The sequence below is a fragment of the Brassica napus genome, chromosome C8 (genome assembly GCF_020379485.1).
Source record: "Brassica napus cultivar Da-Ae chromosome C8, Da-Ae, whole genome shotgun sequence".
In the NCBI taxonomy this organism is placed as follows: domain Eukaryota; kingdom Viridiplantae; phylum Streptophyta; class Magnoliopsida; order Brassicales; family Brassicaceae; genus Brassica; species Brassica napus.
Genome location: NC_063451.1, coordinates 827,612 through 849,679, shown reverse-complemented (window position 1 = coordinate 849,679; position 22,068 = coordinate 827,612). Strand labels below are relative to the sequence as shown.

At 37.1% G+C, this 22,068-nt stretch overlaps 2 protein-coding genes, 1 long non-coding RNA gene and 1 other non-coding gene across 13 annotated transcripts; 3 read left to right on the top strand and 1 right to left on the bottom strand.

Annotated features, from left to right (window-relative positions):
• The first annotated feature begins 1,175 nt into the window (after positions 1-1,175).
• Positions 1,176-5,990, top strand: LOC125591569. Of its 9 annotated transcripts, XR_007327628.1 has the most exons (16): positions 1,178-1,543; positions 1,719-1,848; positions 1,937-2,010; positions 2,119-2,200; positions 2,278-2,403; positions 2,497-2,600; positions 3,539-3,653; positions 3,747-4,014; positions 4,105-4,201; positions 4,287-4,411; positions 4,484-4,568; positions 4,675-4,810; positions 4,905-5,081; positions 5,222-5,307; positions 5,386-5,562; positions 5,639-5,990. It is a non-coding gene; the product is annotated as an uncharacterized LOC125591569 (long non-coding RNA). The 9 variants fall into 9 exon arrangements; XR_007327630.1 differs by having other exon boundaries at positions 1,177-1,543; positions 1,719-2,010; positions 2,291-2,403; XR_007327623.1 differs by having other exon boundaries at positions 1,177-1,543; positions 1,719-2,010.
• Positions 5,991-14,207: 8,217 nt separating this feature from the next.
• LOC125592053 lies at positions 14,208-14,314 on the top strand. The gene has a single exon (XR_007327903.1). It is a non-coding gene; the product is annotated as a small nucleolar RNA R71 (small nucleolar RNA).
• Positions 14,315-16,686: 2,372 nt separating this feature from the next.
• LOC106400717 (protochlorophyllide reductase C, chloroplastic) lies at positions 16,687-18,559 on the bottom strand. Of its 2 annotated transcripts, none has more exons than XM_048765988.1 (5): positions 18,336-18,559; positions 18,165-18,251; positions 17,543-18,077; positions 17,079-17,434; positions 16,687-16,979 (listed from the first exon to the last, which is right to left on the bottom strand). In XM_048765988.1, exons 1-5 carry the CDS (start codon positions 18,393-18,395, stop codon positions 16,824-16,826), a joined length of 1,194 nt encoding a protein of 397 aa, XP_048621945.1. In that variant the 5' UTR covers positions 18,396-18,559; the 3' UTR covers positions 16,687-16,823. The 2 variants fall into 2 exon arrangements, with proteins under 2 accessions (XP_048621945.1, XP_013696545.2); XM_013841091.3 differs by having other exon boundaries at positions 17,543-18,080; positions 18,336-18,558.
• Positions 18,560-18,765: 206 nt separating this feature from the next.
• On the top strand, positions 18,766-21,329 carry LOC125591568 (ELMO domain-containing protein A-like). The gene is made up of 10 exons (XM_048765989.1): positions 18,766-19,067; positions 19,498-19,578; positions 19,945-20,062; positions 20,137-20,205; positions 20,298-20,413; positions 20,481-20,535; positions 20,626-20,749; positions 20,828-20,875; positions 20,975-21,069; positions 21,146-21,329. Exons 2-10 carry the CDS (start codon positions 19,508-19,510, stop codon positions 21,245-21,247), a joined length of 798 nt encoding a protein of 265 aa, XP_048621946.1. The 5' UTR covers positions 18,766-19,067; positions 19,498-19,507; the 3' UTR covers positions 21,248-21,329.
• The last annotated feature ends 739 nt before the right edge of the window (positions 21,330-22,068 follow it).

Below are 22,068 nucleotides of genomic sequence, written 5' to 3'. Positions count from 1 at the left end.
TAATTAAATTATATAATTTACATTTAATTATATTACTATATTTTAATTGATTGGTTTATTCGGTTTGATCGGTTTATATACCAAACATTTTCATATGCCACGGCTTCTTAAGAATAACATTCATTCAGTATATTCGGTATTATCAAATCCAAATCACTTTCTCTATTTCGGTTTGGTTCAGTTTTTGTTGGTTTGCTTTTACCGGGTTGAACACCCCTATTTGCAATATATATCATTAATGATGTAAAACAAATACAAAAATACATGAATTAAAAAATTTAAATGATGGATCTTTTTTAAACATCTTATTTAAATGATAGATCAAATAAAAAAAATTAGGAATGTAAAAGGTTATGAATTCTGTTTTAATGGTTGCATTGTGTTAGTGTCTAAAGTATATTATAAGTGACTTACTCTGTATTGTTTGAAATCATAACACATGATTCAACTATTTAAAAGAAACAAAAGTTAAACTTCTTCTTTTAAGTTACTATATATTGTTGATTATGAATCTTATTTATCATCAACGTTAGACCAGGAATTTTTTATGTAACAGCCTAGCTAAATAATCAGAACAGAATAAGCTCAAATTAGTTTGATAATTTCATGTTATAGTTTGTTTTACGTTAGGTTTAGAGTTCAATAATAACTGTAGAGACTGCAATTTTATGAAGAAAGGTTAATAGCTATGCTATGCTGGTAGTGGGCTGATTAATTGTCCAAGAACGTCGGAGCACTCGATCCCTCACGTAAAGAATCTAAACACTAACTGATAAATCAAAATAATTGTTTTGTTTAATCTTGCTGGAAAAAGAGGAATTAAATATATTGTTAGGATTAGGTTATGCAAATACAAAATAATGTAAATACTATTCTAGGAGAATGTTCATTTTAAAATATCACACATGAAAAAGGTCATGACTTCTGTTTTAATATATAAGATGTAGAATGTAATCAAAGAAAGAAAAAAAAAGAAAAAAATCTTCTAGTATGAATATCCCCCTATATATTAAAAGATTTAGTGACTTCTCAATAGGTGGCAATGGTATAGAGCTTCTCAGAAAATTTCTCTTAATCCTATTGGTTGATTTTTGATAATTTTTTTTTTTTTTTTTTTTAAATCAGCGGGAAAGAGTTAACCTAGAACTACTTAATTTAGGTTTCTAAACACTTGAGAATAAAGACAAAACACTATGCTTTTCTCTTTTGTCGATTAGAAGAACCAAAAGTTGGGATTGGGGATTAAATTGATATGGTGAATCGAAGGCCGAGCAGAACCAGAGGAGTTCGACAGGTGGATCGGTAATATCAGTTCTCGGAACAGTGAATGAAGGTCGATCGAAATCAGAGAAATCGGAGAACTGCTTCCTCGAGAACCGGTGGACCGAGCTTTATAGAGTACTGCTTCCTCGAGAACTGACAGATAGTTCTTTCATTCCGGTGGACCGATCTTCGCTCACTGTTCCGAGAACTGCTTCCTCGAGTACCGATTGGTGATTCCGGTGAGGGCTAGGGTTACGAATCGGAATGACGCAATGATATGGTACGTTTTGTGAAAATCGTGTCGGCCGATTTATTTTGCTTGATTGTGGATGAATCAAATGTTGTCTCGGGAACACTTGCAAAATTTGATGCTTGATTTTGGCTGAAATGCTCTCTTCATGTTTGCTTGCGGTGGGAATCAATTTGACCTCAGATGTTATTTTGATATGTTGCAGATCGAGCCACTAATGAGTTTATAAGGAGCAAAATATATGTTATTTTGATCCCTAAAATCCAGAGTCCTAAACTTCCACACTACTCTCTACTTTTTTTTTGTTTGAAGAAAATCTCTCTCTTTAGATTGTGGTATGATGGTGATATTACTAGAGAAGAACTCGGATGTTGCAGTCAGATAGTGTCTTCTTTTACACCTGACAGTACTCTGTAAATGCAGTGAAGTAGTGTTGCTCAGGAGTAGCCAAGAGATATTGTGTGTGTTACTCGTGGATGTTTCTACTTCTTCAGAAGGTTTGACTGGTCTTCCCGTCTCCTCTTTTGTTCTTTATGTCTTAATATTATATGTTCTGTAACTTCTGTTGATGCTGACTCGCTTTTCTTGACCCCTGGAGTATGCAGATAGAAATTTAAGGTTAGTGTGTTCGCATGCTATCAATGATATACAAGATGCCTCAGTTGGTCTAGGACTTCAAGTTATAAGGTTAGTCTTTTATGGTTCCGCTTTTAAACTTGATTCTGTCCCCATGTTCCTAATCTCTCTCTTACTTTCTGGTGGAGGCTACAATTTAAGGAGGGCACATAGTACAATTTCATAACAGGGAGCATCGAGAAAACAACAGTTTTACTCAAAATCATTAAAATCTTGGATTCTCAAGCTACGCAACCTATATGTTCTTTGGGAAGGTGAGCTATATCATCATTTTTTTTCTTCAGCTCTTTTCCTATTGCACATGCCGTTTTCTGATTTGACATGTATTGAAACTTAAATGAGAGCAGGGAAAATATACAAATGGAAATGTTTGAGAAAGAAATACGTGGTGGTCTGTAGCTGAATATATTCCAGTATAGTGTTATCCAGTTTCAGAGCAGCACTCTTGGAGGTATATTCTTTCTTTTGCAAAAGATTGATTGAGAAATGGTTCATATCAAATATGTAGTTGTTTGAAGCTGGGGATATACCAATGACTTTTCCAGATAGTTGTTAGACCAATTTGAAGCGTTCAGTTTTCTTGAGCTAATGTATATGTAGGATTTAGTATAAAATATAGATTTCATAGCCTATTTAGAAAAGCCCAAACCTATTATCGATTTTGAAAAGAAGAACATATTTCTGTAATAAATAAATTAATTTATTTAAAATTACAAGGGGATTTTTGTATTACTTGCGCAAGTTGCAAAGTAACTTATGAATAGTTTAAATGTAAGTTACCTTATTTATTTTAAACATTTCTTGCCCAACTTATTATCACATTTATTGAAATTTTAAATGCCAATTTACCTTAATGTTTCTAAATTCTTAATTTGTTTGTAATGACTTACCTTATTACAATATAAAATCCCCGGTGAAATAGTTAATAGGGGGATAACTTTCTTTAATCTATTTCAATATTTATTGTGAAAAATAAATATAAAAACATCATTTATTTTTGAAAGGTCGACAATATAAAGTTGCCTTATTGAGAATAAGCATTTCTTGCGCAAGTTAGTATCACATTAATTCGACTTTTAAATCTTTCTAAATTGTTAATTCGTTTTTAATGACTTACCTTATTTTAAATATGTATTAGTTGCGCAAGTTCTTATATATTAAATGCAAACCAGCTTATGACAATGTAGAGTTAATATCTTTCTTTAATCTATTTCAATATTTATTGCGGAAAATAAATATTCAAACGTCATTTATTATGAAAAGTCGACTATATATAAAGATACTCCCAATGTCTTACATACAATACAATACAGTGTTGTGAAGATATCAAATTTTTTAAAACAGTATGACAATGGTTCAAGCTCCCAAAAACCGAGTGTCTTTTATCAGGCAATTAAAACCGTGTAAAGATACATGGCGTATTGAGGTTAGGATTCTTCGCTTGTGGAGAAATTACAACAAAGATTCCGGAAACACCATCGAAATGGTTTTCGTGGATAAAGAAGTAAGTAGATTACTACATTTTTTACAACTCATAATCGTCTTTAGTCTTTTGTTCTCAATCCAACTCATATAACTTTATCTCATCTTCGTGTAGGGGACAAAAATTCATGCTTCAGTTGGTGAACAGCTCATCAAACAATTTGAAAGGAAACTAACCGAGGGCGATGCGAAGGTCGTCCAATTATTCAAATTGTACGATGCTAAAAGTGATTATCGGACAATCGCGCATCCGTAAAAAATTGGCTTCTTTCCAACAACTTTTGTTGGAACAGCTGATGAATTTCCGAGTGAAGTTCCGGAGAAGTATTTTGCGGATTACAATGATATTGTTGGTGGAAAGCTTGATAACAGTCGTTTGGTTGGTGAGTCAATTTATAAACCCATATTTTTTCGGTGTACTTTATATTTTCGGATTTAACTTGTGCTTTATTTTTGTGACCTTTGTTATGTAGATGTTATTGGCCAAATAGTTAACTTCGGATCTCTTGAAAACAAAGTGATTAAAGGAAAAGACAATTTGAGGCTCTTGATTGAGTTACGTGACCAAAAGTAAGTTTAAATACTTTGTCTTTTCCTTTAATTTGCTAGCTGAACTTGTGTATTCTATCTATTAACGTAAGTTTATATTATACAGTAATGTGAAGATGATGTGTACTCTTTGGGGCTGTTATGCTAAACAAGTATACAATTACAGTATGATAAACATGTCCACAATGATTATTTGTGTTATCAGGTTCTGTTCTATTAAAGAGTGGAAAGGTATATAATGACACATATATTTGTCTAAAATTATTAATCGCATAACATGTTAATAAGATCAAAATATTGTAGGTGCTTACTCCATATCTAGCGGGTATAATTCAACCCATATTTTGCTCAACCCAACACTGGATTTTATCGAGGAGTTCAAAGCAAGGTACGTCTCCAGTGTGACAACTTTCCACAGCTAGATCTGATTTTATGTTCAGTAACTTCACGACATACTAAAACGTTTTGATATTATGGCTTAATTGATTGTGCAGTCTCCCTAATGATTCACTTGCTCTTACAAACAACGATAGTAGCCAATGGTCTGTTGGTACTGCTACATCTGTTCGTGCTAGGTTTTTTGTTCTTAATGAGAGGCTAACCATAAGAGAGATCATTGATAGTACTCTGGTATATACACTAAACCCTTCATCTTATAATTCTTTCCACATGATTTTATTCCATTTGTTATCAATGACTTTAACATATTTTCATTGTTTGTAAGGTTGGGAATTTTGTCACTCGGGGCACTATTGAAAGCATAGATGCTGAACGTGGCTGGCAATATCTAAGGCAAATACCAGAACAAAAAAGTAATGCCAACAACCAATGTTGATGCTGATAACCGTCCCTTGTTCTTCTGCAATACATGTGATAAAGAACACATTGAGGTCATATCCAGGTATTGTATTCTTTGATCAAGAGGAAGAGTTAACATTAAATATTTTTGAATGCCTTTGTGACATTGAAATATAGTAATGTATATATGATTGACATTTTATTCTTGTGGTTTCGGGTTCAAATTAATTGCCCATGTTAAAGACGATTTCGGTGAGGCAAACTTTCTTTTATTTGATACCAATGCTCAACTGATTGTGCGTCATTTTGCCGCTGAACTCTATGATGAGGTACTTTTGGAAAATCAATAGTGTCCAATAATTTACCCAATAAATTCTTTTGTTTAACCTATCTCTATGTAATTGTAGAATGAAGATCCCGAGTTCTTACCTGAAGCAGTTAGCGACCTTTTTGGCAAGAGAGTCCTTTTTGAGATTTCAGTTGATGCTGATAACGTCAAAGGAAAGAGCTCTCAGTATGTCGTTCGATTGGCTACTGATGACCGTGAAATGATTGAGGAATTTACTGCTTTGCCTCCTAAACCGGTATTACACTGATTATAATTGCTTAGATTTGATAGTTACATTAGCATAATATTGAGATGAACTCTTTCTCTTGCAGGTCCTAATGTTGCAGTCCTCAGATGATATTTCCTCTGGTTCTGGTGGTTTTTTCGGAACTCCTTTGTCTAAAAGAAAAAGCCAAGAAGATCAAGACAATAGCCTTGAGGATCAACACTCTGTCAACAAGAAACATTCTCAGAAGAAAGTCAAGGGCGAGTGATCTCTCGGCTTTTTAAAAAGCTTTATTTCCTATTGTTATGGCTTTGTCTGACTTCCGTATTCTTATTATCATTTCTTGAATTTGGTCAAAGTACTTTTGATTTTGGATTTTTTTAAAAAAATTTAAACATTTATTTGTTCCTCACTAAACAAGATTGGCTTTCTGTGTTATTCGTTATTTTATTTGGACATGATATCATCTTTTGAAAGTGGGTGTGGCTTCTGTTAGAAGTACACTTGCAAAATGTAAAAATTGATTTGGCTCTGAGACTGAGAGTCAACGATCTCAAAACCGAAGTCAAAATTTTGTGACTGGATTTTACTTAGATGGAGGATTGTTTTGAAAGTTTCAGTCTTTCTTTAAGGTTCTGTTACACTAAAAACATATAATAATTAATAATACGGTGTCAGTGTCAATGATGAAATCTTGGTAGTCGTCTTCTTCTTGTTCTTTGGTTTGCTGCTTTAGGGAAGCTGATAGATATGTCTCTGTTTTAAACCTTCGCAGTGTTTGGCTGTGTTCTTGCGGCTTATTGACGGCCAAGTAGTTTTTTCTTGAATCTACCCCAAGTTCCTCCCCTATCTGAAAAAACTGGTATAGCTCCTGAGCTCAATGATTACATCTTCACGGAGACACTGCTCTTCTTCATAGGACTCGTCTGGCAAGAGATTCTAGAAAGCGTGCGTGAGGGTCAAGTAATCATTCTCTCTGTTCGTTATCACATTGTATAAATGTGTTGGAGTTCTGTGCATGGGTTTTGGGCTTTTACATGTATTTGGCTTGCATGGGTTTTGGGATTCCACGGTTGCTTCGTAGACTGGTTTCTCATTCGACCAAAAGATCCCCTGTTTTGGCCAGGAGATAGCGTGCATGAGGGTGAAGTCAACGAGAAGTTAATCTTTTGGTTAAACTTTTAATAAAACCAGTGTTTTGAGTGACCATAGAGTTAGATCGCACTATGCGTACATAATATTATAACATCTTCTGAAGACAAATTTTTTGGGGCTAAAGTTGTTGTTTTCGGTGGAGATTTCAGACAGATTTTACCGGTTATACCTGGAGGTGGTAGAGCAGAGACTGTTTTGGCGGCTCTGAATTCGTCATATCTTTGGGAGCATTGCAAAGTTTTGAAGCTAACAAAAAACATGAGATTGCTCGCTGGTCTTACTGATGATGCAGCAAAAGAGCTTCAATCCTTCTCAAACTGGATTTTGGATATTGGAGATGGAAAAATAAATTTGCCTAACAACGGTCAAGTTGAGATTGACATCCCTTCTGATTTGCTGATAAAAAATAGTGGAGAAGATCCTATTGAGACTATGGCAAAAGAGGTTTATGGACAAGCTTTTCAAACCTCAACAGATAAGGATTTGTATAGACATCGAGCCATTCTTACTCCCACAAATGATGAAGTGGATAAAATAAATGATTACAGCAGTTGCCTGGTAACATGTTTTATCATTTACTCTTATGTTCCACTAACTTTTTACATGTCACTAAAGAAAAAGATTTACATATGCTCTCAGGTGAAGAGAAGGTTTACCTTAGCTCTGACAGTATTATCCCATCCGATGTTGACATAGAAGAAAATGTAGTATATCCTGCAGAGTTTTTTAACAGTGTTAAAGTGGCTGGACTGCCTAGACATTGTTTGAAGCTCAAGGTTGGTGCTCCTATCATGCGTCTTCGTAACATGGATGTTGCAGATGGCTTATGTAATGGTACTAGGCTAATTGTTACTCAGTTACTGCCTCATGTGATAGAAGGTAGAATTATAACCGGAAACAATATTGATGGAGACAAGGTTTGGATCCCTAGAATGTTTGTCACACCACCTGACACAAAGTTTTCCTTCAGAATGCGTCGAAGACAGTTTCCAGTTACATTGGCTTTCGCGATGACCATCAACAAAAGTCAAGGTCAAACACCGGAAAGTGTTGGTTTGTTTCTGCCAAGGACAGTGTTCTCTCATGGTCAGCTCTACGTTGCACTTTCAAGAGTTAAGTCGAGATCTGGATTAAAAATCCTAATAACTGGTAAAGAAGGGAAGCCGCAGACAAAAACATTGAATGTTGTCTACAAACAAGTTTTTCAGATTCCTTAGTCAGTGTACGTAATTTTAATCTACTTTTTTTCAAATAAAAATTTTTAAATATATAAACTGTTACAATTATTTATTTTCTGTATTTGCCAGATGGATAGTGATGAGTTAGGAGACCGATTGTATTTGATTACCATCCAGTTTTCCGACTATTTCGATGACGGTATGTCAATTTAATATTATTTTCTGTTCAATAAAATTTTGAAATTAATAAATCTATCAAATAATGTTAACCCGTCCAATTGCTTACAAAATTTAAGAAATTTTTTGCAGGTTTCTAATGGATTTTGTTTTCTTTATCGAGAATTGTACTTCATAATTTATATTATTTATGGATAATATTTTGAATTTTATTATATTTTCTCTTAAGATGTCTGCATAAATTTTTCGATATTATTTATGGAAAAAAAATATTATTCACCTAAAATAAAGAATTACAACACATATACAATACAATTCTAATTAATGAATAAAAAATCTGTTACTTATAAAACTATACAATATTTATTCCATATTTTGAATGAAAGTATCTTCTTAAACACACAAATTATTTTGGGACGTTGCAATTATACATACACACAATAACTGCCTCTTGATACTGAAGTTACTTTGTTCTCTCTCGTCCATGTCAAATATTGAGTACCAGCTTTTCTCCATGGCTGATGCTTTCTCCCAAAGACGGTGGTATTATGATGTAAAATCCGTTACTTCTAAAACTATACACTATTTATTCCATATTTTGAATTTTGTTATGCCCGCACACCTAGTATAGAATGTAATCCAAAAAAGATTTTCATAAGATTTGACATAATATTAGATATGGATGACCATTATAGAGATAACTCATATGATATTTTAAATATATTTGTATGTTAGTTTTACCCAATTTACAAGTACTGTATCCCTATATAATATTATTATTTGTGAGTTGATTTTTCGCAACGAAGTTTGATAAAATTTAGACTGGTTAATACGTTGTTACTCTTAATTAAATTTATTTTATATAATTTTTATATAATCAACCATTAAACATGAATTAGTTATAATAAAATATTCTAAAAGAAAAAAAAACGTTTCTTGAAAAAAAAACAAATTCATGTCTATTGTAATATTATCCAAAATAGTCTCAATAGTAGTTTATACATTAACTATGTTTTGATAAACATAATTGAAGATCTTCATAATTAATGAAAAAAATAAAATTAGTGAAGACTGCATCATATATAAAGAGATTTCTACAATATTTACATATTATGATTGTTTCTAATTTTTATAAAATATATACATATATATATGTTTTAGTGAAAGATTGCATCATATATATAAATAGTTTATGTTAAATTTGTTATTAATTCTGTAAGTGCATGACAATAGCTGATTTTGTTGGTCTTTAAATTAATACTACATTTATTTAGATATTGATGTTAGGAGTTTTCAAGGCTCCTAAGACAAATGTTGTAGTATAGTGATCGTCGAACCAGTTCTGAGGGATATCAAAGCACTGAGAATGCAAGTACTCACTTAATCTAAGTGCAACCAATGATTTAGATGGGTTTTAAGCTATGACTAAAACTAGAAAGCAATAACAGAATGATACTTTCTTGACTAAGGGAAAAGAGAACTCATGGGCATAGGGATTAGACCTTGGGTGATCAAGTATCGAACTAAGGATGGCAAATGATCAATCAAACTATCAACCTTAAGCCTAGACACAATTCTAAGCAAGCTCTATGTCTAGATGAATGCTCATTTGCTAACATATCTCAAACATCAAATGTCTTTGGTTGAATAATATGAAAGCAATCATTACTAACAAGTCTATTAGCTATCTTAGCATCTTTAACAACAAATGTCTTTGGCAAAGTATACTAAAAGTTTAGGAGAGTTGTCTCAGGTATTTCATCAAACACCTTTCGGGTGAGAAATGCCTATTGATCAACTTTTGAGTGGCCAACTCAGAAGATGCATTAAGAATACTCTACTAGCAAGGAACAAGAATGATCTACACTAAAACATCCTACAACTAACCTAATCACCCTTAATCTCCCTAACCCATGAATTCAAAAGGTGATTACTCACTAATCTCCATGATTCCTCTTAAACCCATATTGGATTTCAGATTAATCATGTAGAGAAATCGATAAGAAATCAACAATAACACAAGAACATAACAATCAAAATCCAAGAGATGAACTTCTCAAGAGAGTTTTTGTGTATTTCTCCCTAGATCAAAGATAATCTGCCTGGTGGCTGCCCAGAGTACTTAACTTAGGTTTTTCCAAACTAAAAACAATAAAACAAATGACCAAAAGGCCCCTGAAATAACATAAAAATCGTCCAATCAAACACACGGAGCGACCTAGCATACTCGCTCCCAGGAGGTCGCTCCCGACGCTTCTTCGTGTCTCGCCCCGTCAAAACGCGAGCGACTTGAGCTGGTCGCTCTGGCTGGGAGCGACCTTGGTAGGTCGCTCTGAGGGGTCGCTCCAGGATGCTCGACTTTGGTGTCTCCGGACGAGAGGACGCGAGCGACCTTGGTGTGTCGCTCCAACAAGTCGCTACGGACTTCGGGAGCGACCTCAGTGGGTCGCTCTGAGAGGTCGCTCCGGGCTTCGTTTTGTGTCGTCTCGCCATGGAAAAGCGAGCGACCTCGGAGCGTCGCTCTGGCAAGTCTCTCTGAGAAGGGGTGTCTCACAATAGAAACGCGAGCGACCTCTCCATGTCGCTCTGGTTGGATCGCTACGGGATGTGTGTCACAGCGACTTCACGGCGTCGCTCCGGTGAGGTCGCTCTGGTGCGCTGCTCGTCCGTTGATCGCTTTAAACACTTCTTTTGAGCTCCAAATGCACCAAATGCCTCCAAGAACTCCATGTGGTACTCCAATACCTGATAAAGACTCATGTATGCAAAATGCAACCTAAACATGGCTAAATCCTAGTCTATGATCAAAATGCACATGGGTGAATGGATAAAACAATGTAAATATGCAAGATATCAACTCCCCCAAACTTGTTCTTTACTTGTCCACAAGTGAACTTTCTAGAACTCATAGGGAGAGAGGTTCGAAGGTGGGAGCTCATAGTCAAAAGAAACACAACTAGCAAACACGATTAGCACACTCTCTTATTACACTCTAGCTTCTCTAGGCCTATCTCATCTGCTTTTGTCCCTACACTCATCATCAAGCATCCACACATTCAAATCAACCAACTCTCACATTCATTAAGCACAAAACATCTAGTGAATTCTTGCAAATGGTCAGTCGGTCCAAGTCATTTGGGTAAGGGAAGACTTTTATTCAAGTGATTCAAAAGGTTCGAAACATAAATTTTTTACGGTGGTTTACTCTCGAAACAAGTAGCCTTGACATTGCACATAATATATCTAAGAAAAGGACCAACTCATGCATACAATGCTCAATCTCCATTGTTCTACCCTTTTCCCAAACATACAATTACACAATCATTCTCAAATGTCAAACCCAACTCACATCTCTCACCAAAAGATCCTAAGAACATTAACTCCTTCCCTTTGAAATCTACAAGGGATTTTTCACAACCTCAAAACATTACTTAGCTCCTAACAACTTTGCTAGCCCCCTTTTTCTTTCTTTTTCTTTTCTTTTCATATTTTATGTTTTTTTTTTAAATTTTTTTTTATTTTTATTTTATTTTAAATGGGGCCAAGACTTTTCATAACTTGAGCTAGAAGTTTTTCTACTTATCCCAGTAAGACAATTCACTTAAACACAAAGAGTCATTTCTTTTCCTTTTTCATTGCTCCCAAATCATAATCACAACTCTCACCCCCCCCCCCACCTATAGCTAGACAATAGAGTGCCCAATCTAGCAAGAATGAAGATCAAGCATTGTCGTTCCCGATACTCTCAACATTATGCACATGTAAGACTTTCCGAAGAAGGCCTCACTCATCAAACAATGAAAGCTTAAAAGAAGGGAAAGGTTTTGGGAGTGGTCTACCACTAGAGTTTGTCAAAATAAGATTGGCATAAAGGATGTGACAACTCAAGTGTGTATAGCCATGACTCAGTACACAAGGGACCATGAGCAAGAAGCATTAAGTTCGTTCAGTTCAAATAAGGTTGTAGTTGGCTTCAAAGACTGAGTTTCAGCAATCAACAAGTTTCAGGAAGAGTCTTCAAGGCTCGAAGCATACAAGTGTTTTTGAGAGGTGCATAAGCTATTCAGGTGCAAAGTAATGTTCTTTACAAGGCATTTCAAATCATTGCTCCCAATGCAAGTAAATGCAACCTATATGCTCTAGACTCTCCTAGAAATGCCAATGATGCAAACTAAATGAATTTTTTTTTATGCAAATATATATGTATAATGCAATGCATGAGACTCAAAATCATCAAAGCAAACGTGATCAAATACTTGGTACCTCCCCCAAACTTAAATGACACAGTCTCTGTGTTGTCAAGGAGAGAGAGATACCCAAAAAGAGAAAACTAATATGCAAAAACGAAATGGTATATACAAGGGAAAGTAGTGGGTTACCTTCTATGGGGAATGAGTAGAGGGAGATGCTCCCTCCTCGTCGTCCTCAGGTGGTAACTCTTCAAGGTGCTCATCAGCAAGAGTGCCCATCTCTTCAATGTAGAAGGCTTGCCCGAACACAGTTGGTTTCTTCATTTTCTCCTTGATGTCAAAGTGGAGAACATGCCCTTTACCCAAATGGAGATCAATCGTGCCCTCTTTCACCTTAACAATTGCTCCTGCTGTAGCTAAGAATGGCCTTCCAAGAATCAATGGGTCTTGAGCCTCCTCACCCATCTCAAGCACCACAAAATCTGTAGGTATCTCATACCTTCCAATCTTCACAGGTAGGTCCTCTAAGATGCCCACAGGGTACTTCACTGAACGATCAGCTAACACCAGAGAGAGTTTACACTTCTTGTACTGAGTGAATCCAAGCTTCTTTGCAACAGACAAAGGCATCACGCTGACACTAGCTCCCAAATCGCAGAGACATTTCTCAAATACCATAGGTCCAAGAGCACAAGGTAGTGTGAAGCATCCTGGATCCTCTAACTTCTCTGGAACATCAAGCCTTTGGATGATGGCACTGCACTCATGGGTAAGAATCATCATGCTTTCCATTTCCTTCTTCTTTGCAGCTACAACATCTTTCAGGAACTTGTTGTATTGAGGAATCAACATGAAAGCATCGATGATGGGCATTGCAACCTGAGCTTCACTCATTTGCTTGTCAAACAAAGCCTTGTACTTCTCTAGCAGCTGCCTCTTGAATCTACCAGGGAATGGTAGTTTGGGTTCATAGGGAGGAGGAACAAAAGAATTCTCACTTGCTGGAGCAAGAACTTCACCATCTTTCACTGTTTTCTTCGCTTCCCCAACCTTTCCTTTACCCTTGGCTTCCACAATCTTCTCCAAGATTTCATCATTGATTTTCTCATCAACAATCACCACTTCATCATCTAAGTTGATGGCCACCTCTTCATCTAGTTGCTCAGCATCCCTGGTGAGGGTTGTAGGAGGTAACTGCTTACCACTCCTAAGGGTGATAGCTTTGGCCTCCTTGGGGTTTTGGTCAGATTTTCCAGGTAGAGATCCTTGCTGGCGAGTCTGGTGAGTGTTCATGGAAGCAAACTGATTCTCTAAATTCTTGACTATAGAAGCAAGATGTGAGAACTTGTTGTTGAGCTCATTGTAGCTCCCATCAATCTTGGGATAAAGGTTCTTCAACTCATAACCAACATGCTTCTCACTTCTAGTCTGAGACTCCAAGATTTGTTTCAGCATGGTGTCAGTGCTGCTCTCTTGAGGAGCAGAGGAACCGGGCTTTGATGAGGTTGATAGCTGCCTTGCTGGTTGTTTCGAGGCGGATAACCACTCTGTTGGTTGTTGGGGTAGGATTTCTGTTGGTAATTGTTGTACTGAAAGTTGGGCTCTTTTTTGTACCAGCTACCATTGTTGTTGATGAAACACAGCTCTTCCTGACCTTCCAAACCCTCAACCTCATGGACAACAGGTGGTGTCTCTTGACTTGGGTTACCAACAAAGTGCAGCTGCTCTTGTGTGGCTTTATCAGCAAGGAGGATGTCTATCTTATCCTGTAGGGCTTTCAACTCCTTCCTTGTCTGCTTATCATTTGTTGTGGTCTCCACTGTAGACTGCATCACTCTTTACCATGTTGTCAACCAGCTCCTCTGCATCTTCCTCAGTTATCCCCAAGAAGAACCCATTGCTAGCTGTATCCAGTCTGGCCCTGTACTTAGGAAGAGCACCACGGTAGAATGTGCTCAGTAAGCTCTCCTTAGAGAAACCATGGTGTGGGCATTGAGCTTGGTAGCCCTTGAATCTCTCCCAGGCTTCACTGAAGCCTTCCAAGTTCTTCTGTTGGAAACTGGAGATCTCATTTCTCAGCTTAGCAGTTCTTGAGGATGAGAAGAATTTCTCCAAGAATGCTCTCTTAAACTCATCCCAAGTACTGATAGAGTCGCTGGGTAGAGACTTCTCCCACTGACGTGCCTTATCTCCCAAAGAGAAAGGGAATAACTTCAGCTTTAAGGCATCCTCTGACACACCATTGGTTTTTGACAACCCACAGTAGCTGTCGAACCTGTCCAAGTGATCGAATGGGTCCTCTAAAGCCAAGCCATGATATTTGTTGTTCTCGATCACGTTGAGGAGTCCTGACTTGACCTCAAAGTTGTTGGCTGCCACAGCCGGTGCTCGGATTCCTAGTCTATGACCAAGAATGTTGGGCCGGTCATAAGTACCAATGGGTCGAGCTGCCCGCAGTTGGTGTTCTGCCCCTTGCGGTGGATCTGCCATATCAATATCCAATCTTTGCAAGTGGGCTTGTTGTTCTTCTTCTCTTCTAGCTCTAGCACACTCCCTCTCGAAAGCTCTGATGTCTGCCACTATTGGAACTAGGTTTGATGGACCCCTGCTCCTCAAGTTCATACACCTGAAAGTTAAAGGTAGGTGAAGAAGAAGAATCAGTAACAAAAGAAAATAAAAATGACTTAGTCTCAAGTAAGTGACTAAATCTCAATGTTCAAATCTACTCAGAATTTGGCAACGGCGCCAATTTGATGTTAGGAGTTTTCAAGGCTCCTAAGACAAATGTTGTAGTATAGTGATTATCGAACCAGTTCTGAGGGATATCAAAGCACTGAGAATGCAAGTACTCACTTAATCTAAGTGCAACCAATGATTTAGATGGGTTTTAAGCTATGACTAAAACTAGAAAGCAATAACAGAATGATACTTTCTTGACTAAGGGAAAAGAGAACTCATGGGCATAGGGATTAGACCTTGGGTGATCAAGTATCGAACTAAGGATGGCAAATGATCAATCAAACTATCAACCTTAGGCCTAGACACAATTCTAAGCAAGCTCTATGTCTAGATGAATGCTCATTTGCAAACATATCTCAAACATCAAATGTCTTTGGTTGAATAATATGAAAGAAATCATTACTAACAAGTCTATTAGCTATCTTAGCATCTTTAACAACAAATGTCTTTGGCAAAGTATACTAAAAGCTTAGGAGAGTTGCCTCAGGCATTTCATCAAACACCTTTCGAGTGGGAAATGCCTATTGATCAACTTTTGAGTGGCCAACTCAGAAGATGCATTTAGAATACTCTACTAACAAGGAACAAGAATGATCTACACTAAAACATCCTAGAACTAACCTAATCACCCTTAATCTCCCTAACCCATGAATTCAAAAGGTGATTACTCACTAATCTCTATGATTCCTCTTAAACCCATATTGGATTTCAGATTAATCATGTAGAGAAATCTATAAGAAATCAACAATAACACAAGAACATAACAATCAAAATCCAAGAGATGAACTTCTCAAGAGAGTTTTTGTGTATTTCTCCCTAGATCAAAGATAATCTGCCTGGTGGCTGTCCAGAGTACTTAACTTATGTTTTTGCAAACTAAAAACAATAAAACAAATGACCAAAAGGCCCCTGAAATAACATAAAAATCGTCCAATCAAACACGCGGAGCGACCTAGCATAGTCGCTCCCAGGAGGTCGCTCCTGACGCTTCTTCGTGTCTCGCCCCGTCAAAACGCGAGCGACTTGAGCTGGTCGCTCTGGCTGGGAGCGACCTTGGTAGGTCGCTCTGAGGGGTCGCTCCAGGATGCTCGACTTTGGTGTCTCCGGACGAGAGGACGCGAGCGACCTTGGTGTGTCGCTCCAACAAGTCGCTCTGAGAGGTCGCTCCGGGCTTCGTTTTGTGTCGTCTCGCCATGGAAAAGCGAGCGACCTCGGAACGTCGCTCTGGCAAGTCGCTCTGAGAAGGGGTGTCTCACGATAGAAACGCGAGCGACCTCTCCATGTCGCTCTGGCTGGATTGCTACGGGATGTGTGTCACAGCGACTTCACGGCGTCGCTCCGGTGAGGTCGCTCTGGTGCGCTGCTCGTCCGTTGATCGCTTTAAACATTTCTTTTGAGCTCCAAATGCACCCAAATGCCTCCAAGAACTCCATGTGGTACTCCAATACCTGATAAAGACTCATGTATGCAAAATGCAACCTAAACATGGCTAAATCCTAGTCTATATGATCAAAATGCACATGGGTGAATGGATAAAACAATGTAAATATGCAAGATATCAGATATTAGTAAGATAATTAACCTCTTGTGTGATTGTAAACTATTCTTTGGTTGCTTGCTTGGCAAGTTAGTGTATTGATGTTGATTAGTATACTATATGCACTTACAAACTTTGTCTTCCTTGTGACTAAAATCAATGGCTTGATCAGATCAAATAGTCTTTGTTACCCCTCCAATTTTATTGACAAACCTTAAAACTTTAGAAAGTCCATTCACAATGATTATTAAATCTGTAATCTTATGAGTTTGTGGTACATGTCACAGAAGTCTGTAATCTAAGATATTGTTTGCATCAAGCCAAACCAACAAGCTTCTCGCTAACCTCCCAAAGTTTCTTTGCCTTCTCTGCATCACTTGCTTCTTTAGACAACTGATTCTCAAACGAAGACGAGTTATTGTTCCAGCTCCAATACACCCCTGACTTCCCCAGACTCGGATCACTCACAACCTAAACCCAATCACATTACACATGTGTCACACAACCTCAGTACCAAATCAAGAATCTGTCTACAGATATATATGCTCAACTCGGTTTATAAAGACTGACCTGTGCTAGTCTTTTCCCAGCTTCCTCTTCAGATACATAACCTTTGGTGATATACTTCTGAAAAGGCGGGAACAAAAGCCTAAACAGAGGTATGTGTTCTCTGAACAACCCAGTTGTAGCGATGCAACCAGGGTATAGAGAAGCAAACGTGACTCCAGTTTCCTCGTGGTAACGCCTGTGAAGCTCCTGCATCGTCAGCATATTGCACACTTTGCTGTCTTTGTAAGCTTTGGCTCCATCATACTCTCCTCCATCTATCATCGAACTGTTCTGCCCGTTCAGCCCCGATGCTAAGCCTCTTAGGTCTCCAAGGTTTGCCTTGGGCGGCACGTTCCCAGCCAAAGTGTTTGTATTCCCTACAAGAACATAAAAAAAAACATTTATTGACTGAAACTAGAAAATATTTCGTTGTGTCTATTATTATTTACCTTTTTTTTTTTTTTTTTTTTTTTTTAATTATTTACCTGTTATAGATCCTACGATGATCATACGTTTTGATGGATAATCCGATTTTTTCAGGTCATCAAGAAGCAACCTCGAGAGAAGAAAATGACCGAGATGGTTGGTTCCAACGCTTAGCTCAAACCCTTCGGCTGTAAAGGAAGGTTCTTTAGCAGTTGGTTGGTAAACAGCAGCGTTACAGACAAGAACATCTAGCGGACGTTCTGTTCTCCGGTAGTTATCGACGAACTGCTTCACGCTTTCTAGCGAAGCGAGATCGAGATGCATCACCGTGTAGTCTTCCTTAGACATTCCTACAGATTTCGCTGCTTTCTCGGCCTTGAGAAAGTTCCTGCACGCCATGATCACGTGCCATTTCCCTGTGTCTGCCAAAGCCTTCGCCGTGGCTAAACCTAAACCAGACGAAGCTCCGGTGATCACTGCGGTGCCTTTTCTCTGAGTCTTCTTTTGCTCCGGCGAGGCTTCGTTCGCCGGCGGCGTTGCTGTAACGGTCTGTGCACGAATGCCTGTGGAAAACTGTGGGTTTTGTCTCCTCTGCTTCTGGAACAGAACAGAGGAAAACAGAGTTTAGTTTTACTCTGTTTTTGAGAGAATTGAACTTGCATAAAGGTGATTGATTTTTACCTTGATGGAGATCTTGTCGGATCTAAGATTGTTGGAAAATGAAAAACTAGTTAAATTCGTCTCCTTTAGAGAAGCACTGAATCTACCCTGCAGAATCAACCATGGCATTGGCGTGAAGTTTTTGAGACGATTCTTCACTTTATCGAAATGGTAATTGTGAAAACATGATACCTCTTTGTGGATTGAAGCAGTAGTAGAAGGAAGAAGCGAGTAAGCAGCCTGAAGAGCCATTCTTGTACGGAGCTGGAGGTGCTAGTAGAGTTCAGTATCTTCGACGTTGTTCGATTTGAGGAGGAGGAGACGAGAGATAAGGTAGTATTGGGTTAGTTACACGTGGCTAAAAAGCTTTTCTCCGGACCAATCAGATCACTAATCTTCTTCTGAGTGATAATCTATCCCTTGCTTGTTGGGCCTGGGATGGGCTTGATTAAATACTGTGATTAACTTAACTGATTTGATCACCGTTGATAGCTCAAGTGTAAATGATCTGGACGGTCCAAATGTATCTAACAATAATCTGGTGAAAGAGAGAAAAAGGCGGCAACTTAACGGTGAATGTGGAGATTGGAGAGATGAAACAAAAAAAGGAGACAAAAATACATCTCTTGCAATTTCTAAAAGTTGCATAATTCCAATGAATAATTCCGTTTTTGCCTCTATTTCCTTTTTCTTTCTCTTCTATTTACTTCTTCTCTTTCCTCTTCCTCATTGGCTGTCACCGTGTCTAGACCATCTCCTCCTCCATTGTCTTGTTCACATGTCTATCAAGAATTAACTTTTTCCTCTCTTCGATTTTTTGATCAATCATAATAATTTTGTTCAAAAGATGGTTAAATTTGATTTGGTTATCATTGTTTGCAAATGATGTTTTGCATTGTCAAGTTTCCAATCGTTTCATAAAAGGTAATGCAATGAAAACCCCTTTGATTGCGTTATTGTGTTAGTTAGACACCTTTTGTATCCAATTATATCAAAATCTTGACTAAGTGAAAATGTAACTGATGATGATATTTGAGAATATTTGATAATAGAACATGAATGAATAAATACCTTCAGGAAGCATAGGCAATATTTTCCATCTTGTTTTGTGTCTTCGCAAAGTATTCATCTCTTTGTTAATATCATATTGTTATTTTCAATCTTGCATTTTACACTGTTCTTGTTTATTCCAATCGTTTATTTACTCTTCATTTTACGTAAACGAGTGTCACTTTGGTTGTAACTTATAAGTAATTAAGCTCAGTCAAACGTTTCTGATCCTTCCAAGTTTTTTTTAAAAAAGTAAGTGTACTGCTAATGTAAAATGCAAGTATGTGTTTGAAAATGTGTGCAGGTAGAGGAGGATGAAGCGTGGGAAAGGCGAGAAAAAAGAAAAGAAGAGCCGAGATGGCAGTGGTCAAGTAGTTCCACTCACGTAATAGCTCATTTGGCTAAATATATGTGTTTTAGTGAGTAGTATATTGCTAGAGATCACAGGGTATTATGAAACACATTTAATTATATGAATATATATAGAAACATATATATGTGTTAGACCAAAAAAATAATATATGTGTGAGCGATTAGTTTATTACTTAGAGCATGATTAATGGGAGGTTCTTAGGGTGTAGTTCTTAGCGGAATATAAAAAACCGTCTTCTAACTTTTAACTAAAAGAACCTAAGAACCAACTCTTAAATATCTTATTTAATGAAGTAATGTGTAATGATTACTTATACCTATCAGCTTATATGTAATGATTACTTATACCTATCAGCTCATATGTATATAAATGTTTCAGTGAGCCGGTGGTTATTCCTATGGCTACGGTTGCAACAAGATCATGGATAGGAGGGCTTTTCACACGCTCCAGTAGACGTCAAGACAAGTCAATCGACTACACTTTGTCTCCTCTTCAGGTTAGCATAGTTACCAAGTTATACCTCTCCATATATATAAGATTAAGACATCAAATATTTGTAATCAATCATAGGAGGAAAGACTTCAAAGGCTGCAAGATCGTTTGCTTGTACCTTTTGACGAGACATGTCCTGACCATCAGGTAGGTGAATTTAGTTTATTCTTATGATGTTTAATGGTAATTAAAGGGATGCTGATCATGCTATAAACATTTTGTGTGATTAACGGCGGCAGGAATCACTTAAAGCATTGTGGAATGTCGCATTTCCGAATGTTAATCTCACAGGTTTAGTAACAGAACAATGGAAAGAAATGGGATGGCAAGGTCCCAATCCATCTACCGATTTCAGGTAAGATTCAGGTGTATACAAAAAAAGTGTAAACATCTTAAGGGTTAACTAACATTTTGTTTTTCAGGGGTTGTGGATTTATTGGTCTAGAGAATTTGCTATTTTCTGCAAGAGTTTATCCGGTAATTGCTCAAAAAACATGTTCATATATAGCTATTACATGAATATGTAAATGAGAATGTGTTTTTTTTTATAAATGAAAAATGATGAAGGTTTGTTTCCGGAGGCTATTATTGAAACAAAGAGGCGACCGAGCACAGTGGGAGTACCCTTTTGCTGTGGCCGGAATCAACATCTCCTTCATGCTTATCCAAATGCTCGATTTACAAAACGCTCGTATGTTTCTTGATTAGTTAACATTTTATTTACCAAATTACTACAAAACTTTTACGTTATTGTTTTGTTATTGTGCAGCAAAGCCGAAATGTATTCCAGGAATGAATTTTCTCAAACTATTAGAAGGTAAATAAAGTATATACTTAATACAAATTGATTTCTAAAAAAATTAGCGTATGATAGATAATTTTTAAATAATCAAAAATATCCACCAAATTTTTACAGAAGACGAGAATGCATTCGATGTACTATATTGTATAGCTTTCGCAATGATGGATGCTCAATGGCTCGCGATGCACGCTTCTTACATGGAATTCAATGTATGTCTTTCTCTAATTCTTGAAGATCGATACTTGTGTCTATATATAGGTTAATATGGTTTTGTGTGTATATCAGGAAGTATTACAGGCGACTAGGAATCAGCTAGAGAGAGAGCTTTCTTTGGACGATATTCATCGGATTCAAGATCTTCCTGCTTACAATCTCTTGTTCCAGTAGAATCTCATTTATGTAGTTTTATTTCGATTTTCTTATGCTGTACATTAACTGAATTTATGAACGAAAAGAAATGATAATAACTGAAGTAAAAAAAGGGTAGACCAGGGCTTGCCGTGATTTATGAATGTTAACCGGGGCATCTAGCTCTGGTGGTAAAGGGTTCACAGCTGTAAGTACCGCCACCTGGGTTCGATTCCCGGCCACTGCGAAATTTAACATTCGGGCCGCAGCGACACAGATTAGTCCCTTGGGCCTGGGAAGCCTTTGGGGAAACTGTGTATAATTCAAAAAAAAAAAAAAAAAAAAAAAGGGTAGAAAATGAATTATCACGTATCAATATGATATGCTTGTCTTGTAATTTCGATGATGATGATGGTGTGGAAGGAAATTAAAGAGTAAATTTGGAATCTTATGATATTAGAAAAGTCGGTCTGATTATGAACTATTGTATATTCCTAAATGGAATAAAAATTAGATAAGGTGCTTACGTTTGCTTTGAGATTCGACAAATGCAATTTTGAACTTATCCTCTATTCTAATAACAAAGCAGAAGGGATCACTTTTGAAACCTGACGTGAAGGATGAGATTCCTTACCAGTTACCACCACATTTCCACGATTCTAATATAAAATTTTGTCCAAAAGCTACCCAACTTTATTCATATCAAAACTACAATATTTTTTGTTTTCTGACGCCAGCTAAATCACTAACATTAATATAACCTGGCTCTGATACCAAAGATGATGTAGGCACAAAATCACTCCATGAACCTGTCCTCAAATGGAGATCAAAGAGATCAAGAAAGCTTGTGTGGAAGATGG

Bases quoted from the DNA above. Each gene is read 5' to 3' on its own strand.
- LOC106400717 (XM_013841091.3), bottom strand. From the start codon at position 18,395: ATGGCTCTTCAGGCTGCTTACTCGCTTCTTCCTTCTACTACTGCTTCA. The intron at 17,435-17,542 runs GTAAATAATTAA...ATGTTCTTGTAG, and splicing joins CATCGTAGGATCTATAACAG to GGAATACAAACACTTTGGCT. The intron at 16,980-17,078 runs GTCAGTCTTTAT...GATTGGGTTTAG, and splicing joins CTGGGAAAAGACTAGCACAG to GTTGTGAGTGATCCGAGTCT.
- LOC125591568 (XM_048765989.1), top strand. From the start codon at position 19,508: ATGAAGCGTGGGAAAGGCGAGAAAAAAGAAAAGAAGAGCCGAGATGGC. The intron at 19,579-19,944 runs GTAATAGCTCAT...TAAATGTTTCAG, and splicing joins GGTCAAGTAGTTCCACTCAC to TGAGCCGGTGGTTATTCCTA. The intron at 21,070-21,145 runs GTATGTCTTTCT...TGTGTATATCAG, and splicing joins CTTCTTACATGGAATTCAAT to GAAGTATTACAGGCGACTAG.